At 42.8% G+C, this 21,846-nt stretch overlaps 1 protein-coding gene across 1 annotated transcript in view; it reads right to left on the bottom strand.

Annotated features, from left to right (window-relative positions):
• Positions 1–21,846, bottom strand: part of DZIP1L (DAZ interacting zinc finger protein 1 like) — a 74,914-nt gene that overhangs the window by 40,442 nt on the left and 12,626 nt on the right. Inside the window, exons 2-3 of the mRNA XM_082252095.1 lie at positions 5,854–6,429; positions 1,988–2,072 (exon numbers count right to left, since the gene is read on the bottom strand). Coding sequence (XP_082108221.1) covers positions 1,988–2,072; positions 5,854–6,366 — 598 coding nt within the window. The 5' untranslated portion in view covers positions 6,367–6,429. The remainder of the gene's footprint in view (positions 1–1,987; positions 2,073–5,853; positions 6,430–21,846) is intronic.

Consider the following 21,846-nt stretch of genomic DNA (forward strand, 5'->3'; position numbering starts at 1 on the left):
AATTAATACATTAATTAATACATTATTAATGAAAAAATATTAATATAAAATAAAAGGAATAAAACAGTAAAAGTGTAGGCAGGGCACTGGACAAAGCACTAGGGACACAACTGAGGTGAAAAGGTTAAAAAAAAGTAATGTAATCCTAACAGATTGCAATGTATCATGTCATGTTTTCTTTATTTTTTTGAATTTCCCACCTGGTTCCGCCCCCCTGCGTCGCGACGCTCGCAGGAAAGGTAACCCAGAAGACAGATGCGGTTGGAAGACACAGCGGGAGGACATCAGGGAATCGTAGGGATAAGGTAAGTTTCACTACAGGGTAACCCCGAGTGTGGCTCAGGGTTACCGCTTTTGGTACTGAAAATTAACCCCGAGCTACAATCTGGATTACTGCCAGGGAGGTTAAAGCAGTATTAAACCCAAAACCAAAAATGTAATATGGTGCAGCTTACCAATCATTAGGTGTGTTGGCTGCAAATTTTCCCCTCTGTTTTCACCTGGTGATCTGGCCAGTAACATATGTCCTACCTTAGAGTGCCCCCACTCTGGATGAAAAAGTGACAGAGACACCTATTGATAGCATTGTTAGTCTGGGGGGGGGGGGGTAATGTGAGTATATTAGCAGATTTAAATACATTTCAAATTGAAGTCAAACTCAAGCTAATCAGTTATAGTAAACATTTGTTTTTCCTTTTAGGATAAAGGTTTTTTTTTTTCATAAATGGAATAAAAGCTGATTATTGTTAGCACCCCTGTCAGTGGTAAATGGTTTGTCTCAACACTCTAACTGCTATATGTGCAAAAAAGCTTGTTCTATGGAAAAACAGCACACTTACTAGCAGGATCACCAGGTGAAAATAAAAGAAAGAAAACCTAAAAAATATGGAAAAATTGGTAAGCTGCAATATATTGCATGTCCAAGCGCCTTAAAAAACACAGGGGGAGATTTCCTAAAACTGGTGGACAAAGAATCTGGTGCAGTTGTGAATAGTAACCAATCAGCTTCCAGGTTTTAGCCCTGTGTGACTTTTTATGCGATTTTGCCCGCAATGGAACCATTCATGTCACCACGACTTATGTTGCAGCAATTATGAAAAAGGTTCCTGGACTACTTTTTACTGATTTTATTGTGACTTGCATAGACTTCTGCTAAGGAAGTTGCAAGCCGCAATGAAATCATCAGTGCAAATCGCCCTAATGTCTGGCTTTGAAATCGTGCTGAAGTAGCACGATTTCAAAGCCGCACCGGTGTGAACCAGGGTTTAGTGTCAAAGCTTAATTGAACAAGCTGAAATTAGAAGCTGACTGGTTGCTATGCACTTCTGCACGAGATTCTGAGTGCACCAGGTTTAGTAAATCTCCCATATATTATTTAACACAATATAATTTGTAAAAGCAAATATACACAATATTTTAATTACAGCTAATACATTAGAGGGCATATTTTTGCTTTCATACTGGAAATTATATCCAGCCATTTCAATTTAACTCTGCAATTAGACTATTCTCTAACTCCATAGGTCTGTAAATCCAAAACAGATGCCAAATATATGTAAAAAATGTTACTTCCAGACAAAACTAAAGAAAATATCACCTAAACCTCAGGAAAAGTGGTAGGGCGTGTCTAATGACATCTCTGTAAGTGTCTCTCACTCTGTGCAGGTCTCCTAAATATTAGTTTTTCCCATTATAGAGTGAGCGGTACCTACAGTATCGCAACTGGCCACAAGGTGGCATCTGTGCTATACACAAACACTGGATATTAATACAGCCATTATTATTATTATTATACAGGATTTATATAATGCCAACAGTTTATGCAGCACTTTACAATATAAAAGGTAGACAATACAGTTACAATATAACACAATTCAAGAGGATTAAGAGGGCCCTGTTAAGAAGAGCCATGCCAAGTTATTTATTCTATGAAGCTCAATGGTGACAAAACACAGAGCAGCAGCAAAGTGACAGATGCTGAAGTTACCAATCTCAGTGACTTCTGGGTGTCTACGCTGGAGATGTCCCTGCAGGTAGGAGTAGTTCATAAAGGTCTTATCACATAATTGACACTGTGAACAGAAAAAAGCATTACTTTTATAAAATACGCACATTGTGATGTTTATAAAAAGGCAGACAAAAGTGTTTGCTAGTTTATGTGTCTCTGCAGTATTGCCTAAGACAAGTAGAATATGACAAGCTATGTGCTCAGAAAAACACATGACAAGAGGCAGCAGTCCTACTCAGGAGACATGAGAAATATGATGTACTGTAAGTCCAGAGACTATAACCATAAAAGAGATTTGGTAAATGTGCCTGTACTGTAAGTAGGATTCCTGGTTTTAGATTATTAGTCTTAAAAATACTCACTCTGTTAGCCAGCCGCCACTGCAAGAGGAGGAGGGAGTGCTGACAACAGATGGCTATACGAGCAAATGGGTGACATCACAACTCCCAGGCATAACTAGCCCTTGTCGGCACTTTCTTCCTCTGCCGTCACCACTGACTGACACAGGAGAGATGACATGGCCGGACTGGAGTGGCCAGGAAATAGTTAAGCATACAGATCTTTCTTAAACAGTTTAGTCAGAATAGGTGTCAGGAGGTGTAGGCAGGTGGAGTTGTAGAGTTCCCCTTTAGGTGGGATCTCCTTGCTTTGGAGGAAGCAGTGTGAGGGAATCCCATTAGGTGGGTGGCTCTCCACCTAGGAGTTCAGTTGAGCCTGGAAGCAAGAAAGAGAAAGGAGGTCTGCAGAATTTGAACAGGGGGAAAGAAGGAAACTATGTCCAGAACAGGGGAAAGAAGGAAACTAGGCCCAGAACAGGGGAAAGAAGGAAACTAGGTCCAGAACAGGGGAAAGAAGGAAACTAGGCCCAGAACAGGGGGAAAGAAGGAAACTAGGTCCAGAACAGGGGAAAGAAGGAAACTAGGCCCAGAACAGGGGAAAGAAGGAAACTAGGTCCAGAACAAGGGACAGAAGGAAACTAGGCCCAGAACAGGGGGAAAGAAGGAAACTAGGTCCAGAACAGGGGAAAGAAGGAAACTAGGCCCAGAACAGGGGAAAGAAGGAAACTAGGCCCAGAACAGGGGAAAGAAGGAAACTAGGTCCAGAACAAGGGACAGAAGGAAACTAGGCCCAGAACAGGGGGAAAGAAGGAAACTAGGTCCAGAACAGGGGAAAGAAGGAAACTAGGCCCAGAACAGGGGAAAGAAGGAAACTAGGCCCAGAACAGGGGACAGAGGGAAACTAGGCCCAGAACAGGGGAAAGAAGGAAACTAGGTCCAGAACAGGGGAAAGAAGGAAACTAGGTCCAGAACAGGGGACAGAAGGAAACTAGGCCCAGAACAGGGGAAAGAAGGAAACTAGGCCCAGAACAGGGGGAAAGAAGGAAACTAGGTCCAGAACAGGGGAAAGAAGGAAACTAGGCCCAGAACAGGGGAAAGAAGGAAACTAGGCCCAGAACAGGGGACAGAGGGAAACTAGGCCCAGAACAGGGGAAAGAAGGAAACTAGGTCCAGAACAGGGGAAAGAAGGAAACTAGGCCCAGAACAGGGGAAAGAAGGAAACTAGGCCCAGAACAGGGGAAAGAAGGAAACTAGGCCCAGAACAGGGGGAAAGAAGGAAACGAGGCCCAGAACAGGGGACAGAAGGAAACTAGGTCCAGAACAGGGGAAAGAAGGAAACTAGGTCAAGAACAGGGGAAAGAAGGAAACTAGGCCCAGAACAGGGGGAAAGAAGGAAACGAGGCCCAGAACAGGGGAAAGAAGGAAACTAGGTCCAGAACAGGGGAAAGAAGGAAACTAGGTCAAGAACAGGGGAAAGAAGGAAACTAGGCCCAGAACAGGGGGAAAGAAGGAAACGAGGCCCAGAACAGGGGAAAGAAGGAAACTAGGTCAAGAACAGGGGAAAGAAGGAAACTAGGCCCAGAACAGGGGAAAGAAGGAAACTAGGCCCAGAACAGGGGGAAAGAAGGAAACTAGGCCCAGAACAGGGGAAAGAAGGAAACTAGGCCCAGAACATGCCACCTAGGCCTGAAATACACCTGGGACAAGAAAGGTCTTTTTCTGGGTCCCCAAAGGACAGAAGGAGAGAGAGGAAAAGTGGTCTCAGGATCTGGGCCCAAGTGCAGCCGTCTCCCCAAAGCCAGCTAAGATTAACTGTATGGCTTTTTGATTGGATCTATTGCTCAGCCATTATGTGAAGAGCAAAGCCTTATTTATATTGAGTGTATCTGTTGGAATACATTTAGTAAAGACGTTCCAGTTATACTACGGTCTTGGAGTGCATTCATTGACCTACATCTCAGTATGTGGAGAGAGTGAGAATATGTTCTGCTGGAGTACCCTGGCTGTTGGGCCTGGATAAGGTGCCCAGTGTCTGGAATCCCTGGCAGTGAAGGGGAGGAATCACAAAGTCAGGAGGTTGGATTGGGGTTTGGCCTTTGCTCGCCACCCACACATCAGGGAAAGTCGGCGGGCAAAGTCCTGTATTGCCAGGAAGGGTAGTGGTACATTGGGGGTTGGTTTGGCTGCTTGCTATGGCCACACCACCCGCCAACAGCAAGGGGGAAGGCAGCATTTTAAGACTAGTTTTGTAAAGCCAGGAATTCTACTTTATTGGCATTGTTTAGAGCTCAGAATACATTAAGCAGACTTTATACTTTATCACAAATGCAATTGTTCCTGGAAAGCATTAAATGTACTAATTGACTTATCTTACTGGAGTTTATCTGTGCCAAATGAAAGGACTAAAAGTTAATGTACTGAAAAGGAAGGATACTGGTGTAAAGTTGGTTGTGTTTTTTGATGTTCAATTTAAAAACCAAGCCAATCGAATCCTCTTTGGCATTCTGCTAATTGTCTGGCTAACTTCTGAGACCACAATTTCATGATGAATGGACTTTATCCATGCTGGGAACATACAACTGTAACCTATGACCAGGAACCAACTCACTCTGTTGAGTACAAGCGTGTTGCTGTTTGACACACAGGTATATGAACAGCCACTGCATAAATTAAGGAGATCCATATATTTGTATGGGAAGTCCATAACAATTAGAACCTTAGAAGGGTATAGATAGGGAATCCAAGCTCCAGGATGAGGTATGGGTGTACATATAGACCCCTTTACCAACTCACGCAGTGGATCAGTTCTCCTCATAGAGTAGTCTTAAAATATCTTTAGAAGAGCTTACTCGCCTTGTGTTTTTAGATATCTTCCTGCCCTTGCATCAGACCAGGTAAGCTGCTAAAGAGACTTCTTACATCGTCACTATATGAAGATACCCCAGACCAGTCGATATTTGCTCCCTTACTAGTTGTGAGATCCTATTATGACTTTACACTACCCATAACCCTTGGACCTCTAGTCTATGTGAATCCTGCTTTTCGGGTAACAGATTGTGGGAAAGGGATTCCCTGTACTTTGTCAAGTGATATATTATATATGTATAAAGAAGAACAAATAGTATATAATTAAGCAGAACCCAATAGGGAAGTAAAGTGTTTCCTGATTAGGTAAATTACATGGCAGGTGGCAGAGATTCTAACCCACAATCCTCTGCATTCTACAAAATAAGAGTCAAACCCTTACTGGATGCAACACACTCACATAACAGAGGTATTTGTACTAGTTCATTGTATGTTGGGGGATTGTGAGTATCCAAGTGGCAGAGTGAATCTCAGTATTTAATCAATCATGGGCAGTTTGGATTTGCTGGGATGTACTCGTCACTTTTCAGATTTAAAAGCAAGGTCACCCAGGGTCAAGATTCTATGACAGTTTGGAGTAAAAAGGTAATAATCTCAGGCTTTGAACTGTCATATTACAGTAGGATGGTAGGATGACCATACCTTATGATAACTGTTAGCTCCAGCCTGTAGTAACATCTGCTGAGTGCTAATTAACTTCTTCCTCCTCTTATTCTCTTCCTTCACATTCTTTAACTCATTATTCAGTTTGGCCAGCTCTTCCTTTGTCATCTGATGTTCATTTGTTGCCTCCTGTACCCGCTCCTCTAGATGTGCTACGGTGCTGCTCAGGTATTCTTGGCACTGCAGCAGATATTCGATGGTCAACTGTGCCAATTTCAGGACTTTCAGCAACACTGGGTCTACTGGATTCTGACAATATGGGCATCTTTCATTATCCAGATTGCAGAAGGTGATGGAATTGATGTTCTCCTGTAAAGTTGCTATATCCAACTCTCGGGCTACCTTCTCCACATCAATGGCACTGATACGCCTCCAGTCGATGCCATCTCTACGTGACTGGAACCTAAAAGTCTGAATAAAACTACCTTTAGATGACAGGGGCACAAACGGAAAAGATGGGTACTGAGCAGGGGAAGTGATATATCCTGGCATGTTCAGGGAACGTGGGCTGGAGGGTAGAGCTGTCAAAGGATAGTATATATTGTTGAGGAAAGGCTGCAAGATAAAAAACAAAAAACAAAACTGTAAATGACACAATATTGGCAAATCAAATATTTAAAGTGTTACTAAACACACAACAGTAAAATCAGTGTGTATATGCAGTAAAGCATGCTTGGTATACTCACTGAGGAACATAAGTGGTTAATATTCTGCATTGTGTAAAAAGGCTGTTTGATCCTGTCTTCTCTGACCCTCCTTCTTTTGCTGTCCCCAATCAATCTCCTTATAAGTACAGAGCCTTAGGGGAACTTTGCACATGCTCAGTTTGGTGTGTATTGCTAGATTATATATACTGTATATATATATATATATATATATATATATATATATATATATATTTATTTAAAGATTTTTTATTTTGGGAGGGTGCATGTGATCAACACAGGGCCAATCAGCAATGTCCAGACAGAGGGCCAAGGGTCAGAGGAGAATTAAAATTCCTACAAGCATTACCCAGTGCTTGACTGGACACTTAAGGAAGTCATAAGACTGCTATATACTGCTGATGAGAAAAGGTATTTGGCAGTTTATATTTACTAAAATAATTGCATTTCCATGTTCTGTGTACTGTGGGAGACCAGGGTTTGGTAACACTTTAACCACATCCCGCCCGCCCTATAGCAGAATGACAGCGGGATTGTGGTTGTATTATCACGACCACGTTATATGACAGCGGCAGGATAATACAGCCCCCGGGGGCACGCAGAGCGGCGATCTGACGTAGGCTCTTTACCATGTTACCAGCTGCGTCCAATCACGGCTGGTCACATAGTAAACAGGAAGAGCTGTTGATCGGCTTTCCTTAGTTCGTGCCTGACAGGCACGAGTAAAGGAGCGCCGATCTGCGGCTCCCCTGACTGGGGGGGGGGGGGGGGGGGTCGGCACTGGTAATCAGATCATTGATTACCAGTGAAGACCCTTGGGGGGGGGGGTGCCACAAGAACCACCAGGGATGCCCACCCATGACCCCATGGATGCCCACTATGACCCCAGGGATGCCCACTATGGCCACCAGGGATGGCAATCAGGGCTCAGGGAGCCCCCCATCCCCCTCCCCATCAGTGCTGCCCATCAGTGCCCATCATTGCCATCTATCAGTGTCACCCACCAGTGCCCATTATTGCCCACCAGTGCCACCTATCTGTGCCCATTAGTGCCCATCTGTGCCGCCCGTCAGTGCCGATCAGTGCCGCTCTATCAGTGCCCATCAGTGCCCATCAGCGCCACCTATCAGTGGCCATCAGTGCCACCTATCAGTGCCCATCAATGCCGCCTATCAGTGCCCAGCAGTGCCGCCTATCAGTGTTCACCAATGCTGCATATCAGTGCCACATATCAGTGCCTATCAGTGCCACCCCATCAGTGCCACCCCATCAGTGCCTCCTCATCAGTGCCTGTCAGTGCAGTCTCATCAGTGCTCATCAGTGCAGGAAAAAACTTATTTATTTACAAAATTGTATAACAAACAAAAAAACTTTTTTTTTTTTCAAACTTTTCTGGCTTTTTTTATTTGTTTAGAAAAAAGGAAAAAACCCAGAGGTGATCAAATACCAAAGCTCTATTTGTGGGGGGCGGAAATGCCATATATTTGGTGTAGGTACAGTGTTGCATGACCGCGCATTCAAAATGCAACAACGCTAAAAGGGGAAAATTGGCCTGGGCAGGAAGGGGGTGAAAGTGCCCGGTATTGAAGTGGTTAATACAACTGACAGAAGCAGTGATTCTTTTTCAGCAATCTCCAACAGAACTTAAAGTGGATCTATGTCCTAACTAGATGCCATTTAGTTTGATAAATCACTGTACATCATAACCCACCATCTTTTTTTTTTACCTCAGGATTGCTGTTCTCTATCAGCCTCTTGCTGTCTACATGTCCTCACACCAGGGTCAGCTGCACGCCATTGTTCTCCACCAACTTCCTGATAGTGACAACAGCGAATCATTGCTACCCAATATGTGTCAGCATAGTCCTCATATGAGCAGCATGTGAGAGGATAAGATCGCAGAATCCAAAATGGAAAATATTTCTCACCCTCAAAGAGGAAGTGCCTGAAGAAGGACCTTCATAGCGGGATCACAGGCCACTCTTTTACACACATCCAGTAACCACACACAGTAGTGAATTACCATGAATCATTGTGTGCTGCAATGAAGGTGTGCGTATTTCTTTAATACATTGGAGTCTATGTGTTGCCATACATTGTTATGCTACATGTTAAAATGCATGTGTTACCGCAACATACACTATATTACCAAAAGTATTGGGACGCCTGCTTTTACATGCACATGAACTTTATTGGCATCCCAGTCTTAGTCTGTAGGGTTCAATATTGAGTTGGCCCACCCTTTTTTAGCTATAACAGCTTCAACTCTTCTGGGAGGGCTGTCCACAAGGTTTAGGAGTGTATCTATGGGAATGTTTGATCATTCTTCCAGAAGTGCATTTGTGAGGTCAGGCGCTGATGTTGGATGAGAAGGCCTGGCTTGCAGTCTCCGCTCTAATTCATCCCAAAGGTGTTCTATCGGGATGAGGTCAGGACTCTGTGCAGGCCAGGCAAGCTCCTCCTCTCCAAACTCGCTCATCCATGTCTTTATGGACTTTGCTTTGTGCACTGGTCCAAATCATTTGGTGGAGGGGGGGTTATGGTGTAGGGTTGTTTTTCAGGGATTGGGCTTGGCCCCTTTCCCAGTGAAGGGAAATCTTAAGGCGTCAGCATACCAAGATATTTTGGACAATTTCAAGCTCCCAACTTTGTGGGAACAGTTTGGGGATGGCCCCTTCCTGTTCCAACATGACTGCACACCAGTGCACAAAGCAAGGTCCATAAAGACATGGATGAACAAGTTTGGGGTGGAGGAAATTGACTGGCCTGCACAGAGTCCTGACCTTAACGTGCTAGAACACCTTTGGTATGAATTAGAGCCAGTTCTTCTCGTCCAACATCAGTGCCTGACCTCACAAATGCACTTCTGGAAGAATGGTCACACATTCCCATAGACACACTCCTAAACCTTATGGACAGCCTTCCCAGAGGAGTTGAAGCTGGTATAGCTGCAAAGGGTGGGCCAGCTCTATATTGAACCCTACGGACTTACTGGGATGCCATTAAAATTCCTGTGCGTGTAAAGGCAGGCATCCCAATACTTTTGGTAATACAGTGTATATATGTGTGAAGCCAGCCTTAACGAAAGCTGCAGATAATAAAGATTGAAAACAACTTTTTAAACTCACATTTACTGTACATATATGCATGTGCACAGAGGTGAGATTGTTTTGTAGCGTTAGGTTAATGCATATGCGCATTATGTCACACATCAACATGCCTAGCATTTAGGCAGCCTCTACTGAAAGAAGTCCTTTCACTGATTATATGGCTAATAACACAATCTATAGATGGGGAGAATCACAGGATTCTCTTCCCCATTTACAGATCATGCAGCTGAGCCTGGAGACCCAAACCTGTTAACCCCCACAGTGCCTGGAATTCAGCAGCAGGAAGAGGACAGGGCTGACCTGCAGTGGAGATTTATACAGAATCCAGCAACAGCCTGCATATTGTGGGGTATACTTCATGACACTTAGGTATTGTAACTAAAGCTGTAGAGAACAAAGGGTTTTTTTCTTAGCTAAACTTCAGCTTTAAAGTACCTGTATGCATTTAAACACAAGTAGTATCTGTTGACAGCCAAAAGACCACACTAAGGCTCGGTTCACACTGGGGTGATCTGTCACGCGACTTAGTCCCCTGACAAGTCGCACCCCATTCAGTGCAATAGAACTGTTCTGAACAGAGTGACTCAAGTCACTCCAACTTAGAAAAAGGTTCCTGCATTACTTGGGGGGCGACTTCAGAGTGACTTGCATTTGGAGTCGGGACAAGGGGTGGGCAGGAGGGACGGTTGCCCTGGGCGCAACAGTTTACTGTAGAGATGGGGGCGCCTTCCTTCTGTTGCAAGGCTGACAGCAGCAGTGATTTTAACAAGTGGGTGACTGATAGGTGTAGGATATCCTAAGCTTGCACATCATGAACGGGAGAGGGGGGGGGGGGCGCAGTTTGGCACCTTTGCCCCGGGCGCTGGGTGATCTTGTCCCAGCATTGCTTGCATTGACTTCTGTTAAAGAAGTAATTTGCAAGCTGTGATGAAGTCACGCTGTCGAGCTGCGCTAGTGTGAACTGAGACTTATAATACAAAAGCATGAAATAGACAGATGCCTAATTTATCTTATATTCCTTATACAATCATTACATTACTGTCCAGGTCATGGTATAGCTAGTAGTAGTCAGTGACATCCAGCTGGACTTGTTCTGTAATGTTAAAGGTGCACATTAACTGAAGATGCTATTTAGATAAGCAGTGATACATCTTTATTGTTATACAACAAATCCGGCTGAATGTGACCAACGACTACTAGCAATATTAGATGAGACTGCAGCACACAAGATTGTCCACTAGGCGTCAGTATTTACCCAACAACAACAATCCATTAAACAGTCCTGTATGTACAAAGCTTACACTGACAGCTCCTAAATGCCAGTTTTAGTGTTTTTTTTTTTTTTTATCAAAGCTCCTAAACTCAACTCCATTAAAGCCTGTGTGTCCATGTACACAGAGGCTTTTAGCAAAGTTTAGGAGCTGCCATGTTTAGTTGACCGCCTTCTCCTGAACGTCGAAGAATAGTGTTCAGGATAGAAACCGCCAGCTGCGGGAAAATGCAAAAAGTGTCAAAACTGTGGCACGTTTTTGCCACAATTTTGCCGTGTTTTGTGTTTTCCCGCAGCCGCATTAAATGTACGTTTTCGTACACATGATCAGGAATTTGGACGAAAAATATCACTTTTCGAAGCAATCGTAAAATAATCTGATCGTTAGTGCACTGCTTTCGAAAGCCAATCACGACAATTCATGCAAAATGATTTGGTGGGACAAACACAAAATATGTTCTCGTTTTGTTTAATCAGTACAGATGTCGTCTGAAAATACAATACAAATACATTACAACACATTACATCACTTCCAAATTTTTGTTCTGTTGTACAAGAATTTTTTAAACTTTACTAAACTCTTCATTTTTGATGAGACTAGCATGCAAAAGAAAAAAGCAAATGATTATTCGTTTGGTAATCTCATCGTGTGTACCAGGCATTAGTGTGTATTAGGAATCCAATTATGCATAACTATATATGCTACATGTAAAAATGTTTACAACATGACTCATTTATTACCTTTAAATTTGTACTAGAAAACAACTGAACAATAAAGTAAAAGTCTGAGTGGTTGTAGTCATTGTCAACAATATTTGAAAATGATTCCCGGGAAAGATCCTCCCCTAACATCAAATCAGATTTTAATTACAGGCATACCACGTTTTAAGTACACTTGGCATGGCACTACTCCCAATTTTTAAAGCGGTTGTAAACCTGAAAAAAAAAAAACCTGCAAGACAAAGGCATAATGAGCTAGTATGCATCGCATTATTACTTACCTTAGAACATGGGTGTCCAACCTTTTGGCTTCTCTGGGCCACATTGAGTATAGAGAAATTTTCTCGGGCCGCATATAAAATATATACTATAGTTAAGGTATATAAGTAATAAAATGCCGCCGCGCCCTTCCCGCGCGGCTGCACCCCCGCACTAATTTAACACAACTAGAGGATGATCAAATTAAATGGAATCAATATACGGAGGTTTACTTCTTCTGAGAGATAATAAAGGAACACTCTAACCACCATGGCCACTTCAGTGATTTGAAGTGGTCATGGTGGTAGGAGTCAGAAACACTGCACATGCTCGCTCACACATCCCCCCCCCCCCCCCTCCGAGGCAGCCTCTGCCTACCGTTAGTTGGAAGCCGCTGTGGCCATGCCCCCGACCTGACTTCCTTCCTCCCCAGCAAAAAAAATAATTGTCAGGGGGCAGTGGGCCGCATTGCCTGGGGTTCCGGGCCGCATGTGGCCCCCGGGCCGCAGGTTGGACATGCCTGCCTTAGAACGAAGCCCCGACACGGACCCCCAGACACCGCTGTGGGAGCTGACATGATCCCTCGGTGTCTCTTCCGGGTGTGATTGGCTGGAGCCACGATGACGTCACTCCCGCGCATGCGCGTGGGAGTCATTTTCCGGCAAGCTCCCGGCATGGAAAGCTGAAGGTGAGCGTGAGCGGCTGCATGCAGTGCAAATATCTCCTAAACCGTGCAGGTTTAGGAGATATTAATTGTACCTACAGGTAAGCCTTATTACCTGGTGCCGACCCAAAAAAGGGTCCTGCACGAGTTTGGTCCAAATGAGATGCAAATTTGCATCGTACAGACATCACATGTGATTTGCAGAGCAGTGCACTCCGAATCACATGCAATGTCTGTCACCGCATATGTGTGAACCGGGACTAAATGCAGCTATATTGTATTATGTGATCCCAAGCACACAGCTGTGTATACATCAGTAAAACTGTGTTGCCTAATAAACTGTAAAATCAAATGTGCATAAATCTGAGACAGCAAACAGAGGAGCAATTGTATGGATATGTTTATATACATGCCTAAATACATGGCGAAATGGAAGAACTTACCGGCCACTAGGTGCAAGGAACCAGATACTATAGGTTAAAAAGAATGGCCAAGGCTGAGATTTGTCCCTTGATATTTAAAGTGGTTGTAAACGTTAGATTTTTTTTTTATAACAAACATGCCTATACTTACCTCCTCTGTGCACTGATTTTGCACAGAGCAGAACCGATCCTCTTCTTCTGAGGTCCCCTGCTGGCGATCCAGCCCCACCTCTTCATCAGGTTCCCCCACGGAAAGCTGCTTTCTATGGGGGCACCCATGCAGGCTCGCTGTTGAGTCCCTCTGCTGTGTCCATTGACACATACAGTGGGACTTGGCCCCACCCCCCGCTCCCATGTCACAGCTTTTAAGTGGGGTACACACTAGTAGAGAATCAGCCGAAAATTCCCGTCCGAGGTAAAATCGTATGATTTTCGGGTAGTGTGTACACAACTTTCAGCAGCCGATGCCGACATTTTCAACAAAAAAAACACCAAAAATTTTTATCGTCTGTCCCCAGCACGACCAGTTTTCGTTTAATGTGTATGCAGTATGTCCACGAAAAATCCGATACGAAAGGCCGCGCATGATCTGAAGTTGCTGACAACCCAGAAGTCTAGGTACAAACGTCCCAAAAAAAAAAATCGGACGAGAATTTTTGTGAACATTATGCACTGTCAACTAAAAACGGTTATGACTGCTGAGCATGAGAGAGAAAAATCTGAGGATATTTCGTCCGATTTTCGTCAAATGTGTACGAGCCTTTAAATGACAGCCAATGGCTCCCGCTGCTATCAATCTATCCAATGAGGAGAGTGACGGCTCACAAATAGAGATTTATTTTGGCGGTATTTAATCACCACAGGGTTTTTAATTTTTTGCTAAGTAAATGAAAAAATACTGAAATATTTGAAAAAAAAAAACAAAAAACAAAAAACAAAAAAAAAATGCATTTTCTTTGTTTCTGTTATAAAAATTTGCAAATAAAATAAAAAAAATAAAAAAAAAATAAAAAAAATTTGCAAATAAATAATCTTTCTTCAAAAATTTAGGGCAAATCAGTTTATATTATTTGGTCTGCAGGAAAGTTATAGAATCCACAATCCAGTATATATCCAGTATATATCTGAAAATTGATCAATCCTGATGTACTGAAAGCCTATCTAATTTTTACAGCCCCAAAAATGCAAAGACAGTACAAATACTGTCCGCATGACCCCTTTTTGGAAAATAGACAGTCCAAGGTGTTTAGTAAGAGGCATGGTGAGTTTTTTAAATTTGTAATTTTTTTTTTTGTCACAATGTTTTGAAAAATGAAGAAATAAAAAAAAAAAAAAAAATGTTTTTTTCATTATTTTTTTACATACTCTCACTAGTTCAGTGCATCATCATATAACTGGTGCGGTTATAACCATCCTCCTATCATCGTTAATTATGTGTGCAATATGCTCTACCCTAGTTTTTTTTTTTTGCTGTTGATATATTTAAAGAATTTCTTAAGGTTCTTTTTACTATCCTCCGCTTTTTATCTCTCGAAGTTGATTTTAGCCATTTTGATTTTGTATTTACATTTCTTATTTGCTTCCTTGTATTGCTGGAAAGCCGATAATGTACCCTCTGATTTATATTTCTTGAATACCATTTTTTTTCCCTTAATTTGTTTTTTAACATTACGGTTTAGCCAGCCAGGTTTGGCTTTGTCTCTTCTAAATTTATTTCCCATAGGAATGCACTGCGAGATGCATTTGTTTAATATGTTCCTAAAGCATTCCCATTTTTCCTCCGTGGTCAGTGTTACCAGGGTTTGGTCCCAGTTTACCCTTTCCATCAATGAGCACAATTTGGGAAGGTTTGCCCTTCTGAAGTTTAAGGTTCTTATGTTCCCCTCTTGCCTTGTTATATTGTTATTTACGCTAAATGTGATCATCCTGTGGTCACTAGAGCCCAAGTTGTCCTGGACTCCTACCTCCGAGATTAGGTCTGGGTCATTAGTGATTAATAGATCCAGCACTGCATTTCCTCTAGTTGGAGAATCCACCAACTGAGACATGTAGTTGTCCTGTACGGTTTCCATGAAGAGACGGGCCTTCTGTGAGGGTGTAGTTCCCTCTTCCCAGTCAATGTTGGGATAATTGAAGTCCCCTAATATGATGACTGATCCCAGCTTTGCCACTCTACCCAACAGTGATATAAATTTCAGCTCTACCTCCTCCCTTTTGGTTGGGTGGCCTATAACAAACCCCCACAATTAATACCCACACTGATTAGAACTCCGTACTCATCCCTTCCATAATGTCACTCCTCTCTACCACCCTTACATTATTCTTGACATAGAGACATACCCCTCCACCTCTTTTTCCTACCCTGTCCTTCCGATACACAGAGTACCCTTGGATATTGGCTAGCCAGTTATGTGAGGGGTCGAACCAAGTTTCTGTTATTCCCACAAGGTCTATGTCCTCCTCATGTACTACAATTTGCAACTCATCCATTTTATTAGCTAGGCTCCTGACATTTGCATATACCCCTCTTAGTTTTGTGGAAGTTGATAGTGAATGGTGCTTATTTTTATTCCTGTTTGGTCTGAGGTTTGCCCACACAGACCCCCCAATTGACGTTACGGATCTACTGTCGCTGCTGACCCTAATAATACCTTCTGTCCTTTGCTCCTTCCTGACTGACTCTACTTCTGAGCCCTCCCCCCCCCCATCTCCTAGTTTAAAAGCCCCTCCAACTTGGTGGCCATCTTTCTCCCCAAAAGAGCTGTACAGTCCCCATTAAGGTGCAGCCCATCCTTACTAAAAAGCCGGTAGCCGACTGTCAGCCCAGTTCTTAAGGAACCCAAACCCCTCCAGCCACTTGTTAAGTTCCCTAATCTCCTTCTGCCTCTCTTGTGTGGCTCGAGAGATATCTATGTTCAAGACTGGAGGAAGCCGTATAGTGACGGAAGCCCACAAACACAGTGTGGGTCTCAGTTTGGTTACATACACAATGAATGGCACGAATGGAAGTCATCCAATGTGTACAGTTGTCATGTGATCTGCAGTGTTTTGCTGAACTGCTGGAGTCGTTTTGCACTGTGGTATAAAAAGCCTGTGATTGCACATGTTTATTCTCCATGGAAACCAGTAAAATGGTGCCTGTTAATACGTAGATTCATGAGATGACACTGTCATACACTTTCACCATTCAGCACCTATTAACCTCCCTGGCGGTAACCCCGAGCGTGACTCGGGGTGGATTTTTCATACCAGGATCGGTAACCCCGAGTCACGCTCGGGGTAGATGTGCAGAGAGCGCAGCGGTGTTCTCTTACCTTCTCCTGGCGATCCAGCGATGATCTCTCATTGCTGTGACCGCCAGCCGAGATCCCCGCCGCTCTCCGTCGGTCTCCGTCGGTCTGATCACTTCCTAGTTCCGTTCCCTGCAGCAGCAACGCTGCATGGGAGCGGAACTAGGGAGGGAAATTCAAAATAAAAAAAAAAAAAAATTGCACAAAACACAAACACATAACACATTTTATATTATATATTATATATATGCATATATGTATATGTGTATATATATATATATATATATATATATATGTATATATGTGTATATACAGTGGGTACGGAAAGTATTCAGACCCCCTTAAATTTTTCACTCTTTGTTATATTGCAGCCATTTGCTAAAATCATTTAGGTTCATTCTTCTTCCTCATGAATGTACACATAGCACCCCATACTGACAGAAAAACACAGAATTGTTGACATTATTGCAGATTTATTAAAAAAGAAAAACTGAAATATCACATGGTCCTAAGTATTCAGACCCTTTGCTGTGACACTCATATATTTAACTCAGGTGCTTTCCATTTCTTCTGATCATCCTTGAGATGGTTCTACACCTTCATTTGAGTCCAGCTGTGTTCGATTATACTGATTGGACTTGATTAGGAAAGCCACACTCCTGTCTATATAAGACCTTCCAGATCACAATGCATGTCAGAGCAAATGAGAATCATGAGGTCAAAGGAACTGCCTGAAGAGCTCAGAGACAGAATTGTGGCAAGACACAGATCTGGCCAAGGTTACAAAAAGATTTCTGCTGCACTTAAGGTTCCTAAGAGCACAGTGGCCTTCATAATCCTCAAATGGAAGACGTTTGGGACGACCAGAACCCTTCCTAGAGCTGGCCGTCCGGCCAAACTGAGCTATCGGGGGAGAAGAGCCTTGGTGAGAGAGGTAAAGAAGAACCCAAAGATCACTGTGGCTGAGCTCCAGAGATGCAGTCAGGAGATGGGAGAAAGTTGTAGAAAGTCAACCATCACTGCAGCCCTCCACCAGTCGGGGCTTTATGGCAGAGTGGCCCGACGGAAGCCTCTCCTCAGTGTAAGACACATTAAAGCCCGCATGGAGTTTGCTAAAAAAACACCTGAAGGACTCCAAGATGGTGAGAAATAAGATTCTCTGGTCTGATGAGACCAAAATAGAACTTTTTGGCCTTAATTCTAAGCGGTATGTGTGGAGAAAACCAGGCACTGCTCATCACCTGTCCAATACAGTCCCAACAGTGAAGCATGGTGGTGGCAGCATCATGCTGTGGGGGTGTTTTTCAGCTGCAGGGACAGGACGACTGGTTGCAATCGAGGGAAAGATGAATGCGGCCAAGTACAGGGATATCCTGGACAAAAACCTTCTCCAGAGTGCTCTGGACCTCAGACTGGGCCGAAGGTTTACCTTCCAACAAGACAATGACCCTAAGCACACAGCTAAAATAACGAAGGAGTGGCTTCACAACAACTCCGTGACTGTTCTTGAATGGCCCAGCCAGAGCCCTGACTTAAACCCAATTGAGCATCTCTGGAGAGACCTAAAAATGGCTGTCCACCAACGTTTACCATCCAACCTGACAGAACTGGAGAGGATCTGCAAGGAGGAATGGCAGAGGATCCCCAAATCCAGGTGTGAAAGACTTGTTGCATCTTTCCCAAAAAGACTCCTGGCTGTATTAGATCAAAAGGGGGCTTCTACTAAATACTGAGCAAAGGGTCTGAATACTTAGGACCATGTGATATTTCAGTTTTTCTTTTTTAATAAATCTGCAACAATGTCAACAATTCTGTGTTTTTCTGTCAGTATGGGGTGCTATGTGTACATTCATGAGGAAGAAGAATGAACTTAAATGATTTTAGCAAATGGCTGCAATATAACAAAGAGTGAAAAATTTAAGGGGGTCTGAATACTTTCCGTACCCACTGTATGTATATATATATATATATATACGCACACACACATATATATATATATATATATATATATATATATATATATATATATACATATATATATATATATATATATACCTATATACACATACATATATATATATATATATATATATATATATATATATAAAATTATATTATTGATTTGATTATAATTCATGCGTTATATATATATATTATATATATATATATGATGTGAAAAAGTAAAGTGCGCTGGTCTGTGATATGCTGCTACCAGATGAAAAAATATGTATGATAAATAATTAGTGGTGCGCTATATCAAAAATTATAAAGTGTGTATACCAATCAATACAAACACAATTCCAAATAAACAAAATATACAGAAATAGTGAAGAAAAAATCCCACGACACGACTGTGTCTATAGTGGGACCACCGACAGTGATGGTGACAAGTGAAAGTGTCTGCTGTACAATACAAAATGTAAATAAACGGTGTATAAGTCCCAACACAATTGTATCAATGGTGAAACCACCAACAATGGTGAGATGCTGACAGGTGATGGTTAATTCGCTTTGTGAATTGAAGTTCCCTCCACCTGCTGGAAAGCCTCCTTACCGGACGGAATAGGGTAAGTGCTTTTCTCTAGTGCAAATGAACAATCCTAGTGCCCAAACTGAACAAAGTGCTCCCCGCCGTGCATTCACAAGGGCCCGTCAGGCCTCTTACCAGATCAAATGGGTATATCAAGCACTGCACACTGCCCTCAGGTTCAACCGATATTGGTAGCCACAATGGATGTAGAAGTCCTATGTCACTCCACTGTTCACATTCGGGTAGGTTTCTGTGTTCAGATGGAACTCATGGCCACTTGTTATGGGTGATTATGAGGATCATTTCGCTCTGGTGTGTTGGCACTGGATCCTGACTGCCAGCTCAGTGCCAACACACCAGAGCGAAATGATCCTCATAATCACCCATAACAAGTGGCCATGAGTTCCATCTGAACACAGAAACCTACCCGAATGTGAACAGTGGAGTGACATAGGACTTCTACATCCATTGTGGCTACCAATATCGGTTGAACCTGAGGGCAGTGTGCAGTGCTTGATATACCCATTTGATCTGGTAAGAGGCCTGACGGGCCCTTGTGAATGCACGGCGGGGAGCACTTTGTTCAGTTTGGGCACTAGGATTGTTCATTTGCACTAGAGAAAAGCACTTACCCTATTCCGTCCGGTAAGGAGGCTTTCCAGCAGGTGGAGGGAACTTCAATTCACAAAGCGAATTAACCATCACCTGTCAGCATCTCACCATTGTTGGTGGTTTCACCATTGATACAATTGTGTTGGGACTTATACACCGTTTATTTACATTTTGTATTGTACAGCAGACACTTTCACTTGTCACCATCACTGTCGGTGGTCCCACTATAGACACAGTCGTGTCGTGGGATTTTTTCTTCACTATTTCTGTATATTTTGTTTATTTGGAATTGTGTTTGTATTGATTGGTATACACACTTTATAATTTTTGATATAGCGCACCACTAATTATTTATCATATATATATATATACACACACATATATATATAATATATAATGCATGAATTATAATCTAATCAATAATATAATTTTATTATATATATTATATATTATATAATAAAATTATATTATTGATTCGATTATAATTCATGCGTTTGTGTTTCAAATTTATCACATCTGGGATGTCTACTAGACTCTTGTTTTGGTCAGGTTTAAGTCAGTAATTACTAAGAATTGTAGGCCTATAATACATAACGCCAAATTTCCATGAAAAGAATTGTACCGCTTTTGGTACAGAATTCCTGACAGAATCATACCGCCAGGGAGGTTAAGCTCTGCTACCGCTGTGTAGAGTTTTGCATAGATAACTGCCCCCAACTGCCATGTGCTACACCATATCAGAGGCATTCACCACTCCTGCTGCAGGAACAGAAAGCTCAATCTTCACCCTTCACAGAGGGTGACTCCACAGGACCTTCAGGAGCTTGACTCCCCTCCATCATTATCTTGCACCTTTTAAACACCCTGCCAGCAAGGTCATTGGATCCAGAAATCCTGTCTGCAGGATCAGGTACTGACTGGTAACATTGCAAGCTGTTCCATTTCCTGCATGCGGGGTCCAGTTACAGTCCTTCTTAGCCATCAGGCCATAGCGGCCTACTCAGTTTAAGCCCTCCTCTACCCCAATAGGGGTGTTTGGAATAAGCCAGGAACTAAGCCCCCTAAAACGAGACCATCAGAGAGACATCTGTAGGCAAATCTGTCTCCAAAGGACAGGCCTAGATGAGCTAGGTGGATTTTGCTAGAGAGAGATTCCTGCCTTTTTTATGGCCACTGTCCTGAAGGTGACAGCGTAACCCAAGTAGTCATGAATTTGAAGTCCTCTATGTCCTGTAATAAATGGTTAAGAAGTGTTTATTATTTTTTATTTTATTTTATTTTTTTTGCAAATTGCCATTTTTACTGGTCGCAACCCAGCATTTTTGGCTTTTGTCACGCATCCCAGGAGGCTTTGGGTCAATCACTGCTGTACTATGAATGTGCTGGGCAGTCCCTGCTACATTGTGCATTGGCACTGCAAGTACCGGCTCGTACCAGCTCGGCTCTACTCGGCCCTGCTTGGCCCGGTTTGCTTTTCCACTGCTGGTACCGCATGGTATAGTGTCGGAACGGTTCGGTATGGTACGGTATAGGTTTGCTTTTCCACTAAAGTAGTACTAAAGTTAAGTGGGTGGGATAACAACGGGGTGGGTGGGATTCTCTGACCAATCAGTGGCTAGTAGTGACTGCATGCAAAGGATTGTGGGATATGGTACCAGTTTGGTACCTGTTGGAACCACAATCGAGTAGGTACTGTTTTTTCAGAGCTGTACCGTACCATTCGGTTCCATGCAGTGGAAAAGCAAACCTATACCGTACCGTACCGAACCGTTCCGACCCTATACCATGCGGTACCAGCAGTGGAAAAGCACAAAAGCGTGCCGAACCGGTACGGTTCCATGCAGTGGAAAAGCGCCAAGTGCCTCTGTGCATAATTATGGGGCTGGCTCAAAGAACCTGGAAGAGACAGCCGACCCCTTGATGATATGAGAAGAGAAGATGGAACGTGCTGGACCCATGTGCTTAAACCAGAGTACTCTGGATTCACTGGGCATGAGAGTATGTTTTTGGAGGACGATCTAGTGGACAAAATAAGAGGAGTAAAAAGAAAGGGGGGTAAGTGACGTTTAAATTACAGCTATGTGCATGAATTGTAAGGAGTCATAATAAGCAGGTGATTTTAATATTTTGGAAAAAAAAGCAGGTGATTTTTATCACACAATGGAAGTTCAATCACACTAGCACCTAGTCTGAAAGGGAATCAGTCACTTTGGTTGTTTGCTCACAGTACTGCCACCCTATAAAGAAAATAAAGACTGCTTTTTATAAATATTTCATAAAAATGTATAAAATCAAACACATGGCTATATTAGTATTTTTTTCTAACCTAGGTGTCGATATATACAGTGCATAAAGCAAGTAGCAGCTTGACTCTAAAAATAGAACTATAGGCAACATACATTTCCAGCAGGATATTGCACCATGTCACAAA

This window comes from Pelophylax lessonae (assembly GCF_965119305.1).
Source record: "Pelophylax lessonae genome assembly, chromosome: 3".
Classification (NCBI taxonomy): domain Eukaryota; kingdom Metazoa; phylum Chordata; class Amphibia; order Anura; family Ranidae; genus Pelophylax; species Pelophylax lessonae.